Consider the following 961-nt stretch of genomic DNA (forward strand, 5'->3'; position numbering starts at 1 on the left):
CACACACACACACCGGTGCACACCGGGATGCACACTCCCTCGCACATACAGACGTACACGCACCTGGTTACACGTCCACAACACACACACACACACACCCCGCGACTGCTACATTCACCTCTGGCTATACACACGCCCCACACATATAGACTCGTATGCAGCTAGATGTACACACCAGCGCACAGACAGACATGCCCATCCAGAGGCACCCCTGCACACACATACATACAGAGTTATACATGCACACACCCTCACGCGTAGATATACATCTAGATTTTCACACCTTCGCACATATACACACCCATCAGATGCTCACACACACACACATCTAGTGTGTACATACGGATCTAGTTATAAACTCACAGCCCCTCACACAAACAGCTGCACACCTTAGATGCACACACCTACGTAGAGATACAGCTCTTCACACACACAGAGACACACGTGTCTAGAGGTACACACACATCCCTTCGCACACCCAGATACACACATCGGGATAGGCACAAAAACATCCTTGCACACAGAGACACACGCGTGCGGACACACGAGCATGTATAGGCACCCCCCCACAGATGCACACACATATAGAACCCCCGCACACGCATATAGGCAGACACACAGAAGTACACACGCACACACCCTCACAAACATATGGCCAAGCGCATCCTCACGCATATAGGTACACACGGACGGACGGACACACGCGCGCGGACGGACGGACGGACGGACAGACGGACGGACATAGAGACACGCTCCCGGAGGCACACGCACCGTCTGCACGGAGGAGGGCGGGCGCTGTTCGTGCGCATTGGCCGTCCGTGGGAGCGCTCCCCACTTTATATACCTGGAGACGGGGAGGGCCGAGGCAGCCTCATTTGCCTAAATGCAATTACCCCCGGTTTTATCGTCCCAGCCCCGTGACAGCCCCCGCCCCGTCGAGCAGCTCCCGCCCCCCGCTCCC

General features: G+C 56.1%; 1 protein-coding gene across 1 annotated transcript in view; it reads right to left on the bottom strand.

Moving 5' to 3' along the window:
- The window catches only part of TAC1 (tachykinin, precursor 1), a 6,306-nt gene extending 5,497 nt beyond the window's left edge, over positions 1-809 (bottom strand). Inside the window, exon 1 of the mRNA XM_009330572.1 lies at positions 772-809. Within this exon, the coding sequence (XP_009328847.1) occupies positions 772-809 (38 nt within the window). The remainder of the gene's footprint in view (positions 1-771) is intronic.
- Between the last annotated feature and the right edge of the window lie 152 nt (positions 810-961).

The sequence above is a fragment of the Pygoscelis adeliae genome, unplaced genomic scaffold (genome assembly GCF_000699105.1).
Source record: "Pygoscelis adeliae isolate BGI_AS28 unplaced genomic scaffold, ASM69910v1 Scaffold27, whole genome shotgun sequence".
NCBI lineage: Eukaryota > Metazoa > Chordata > Aves > Sphenisciformes > Spheniscidae > Pygoscelis > Pygoscelis adeliae.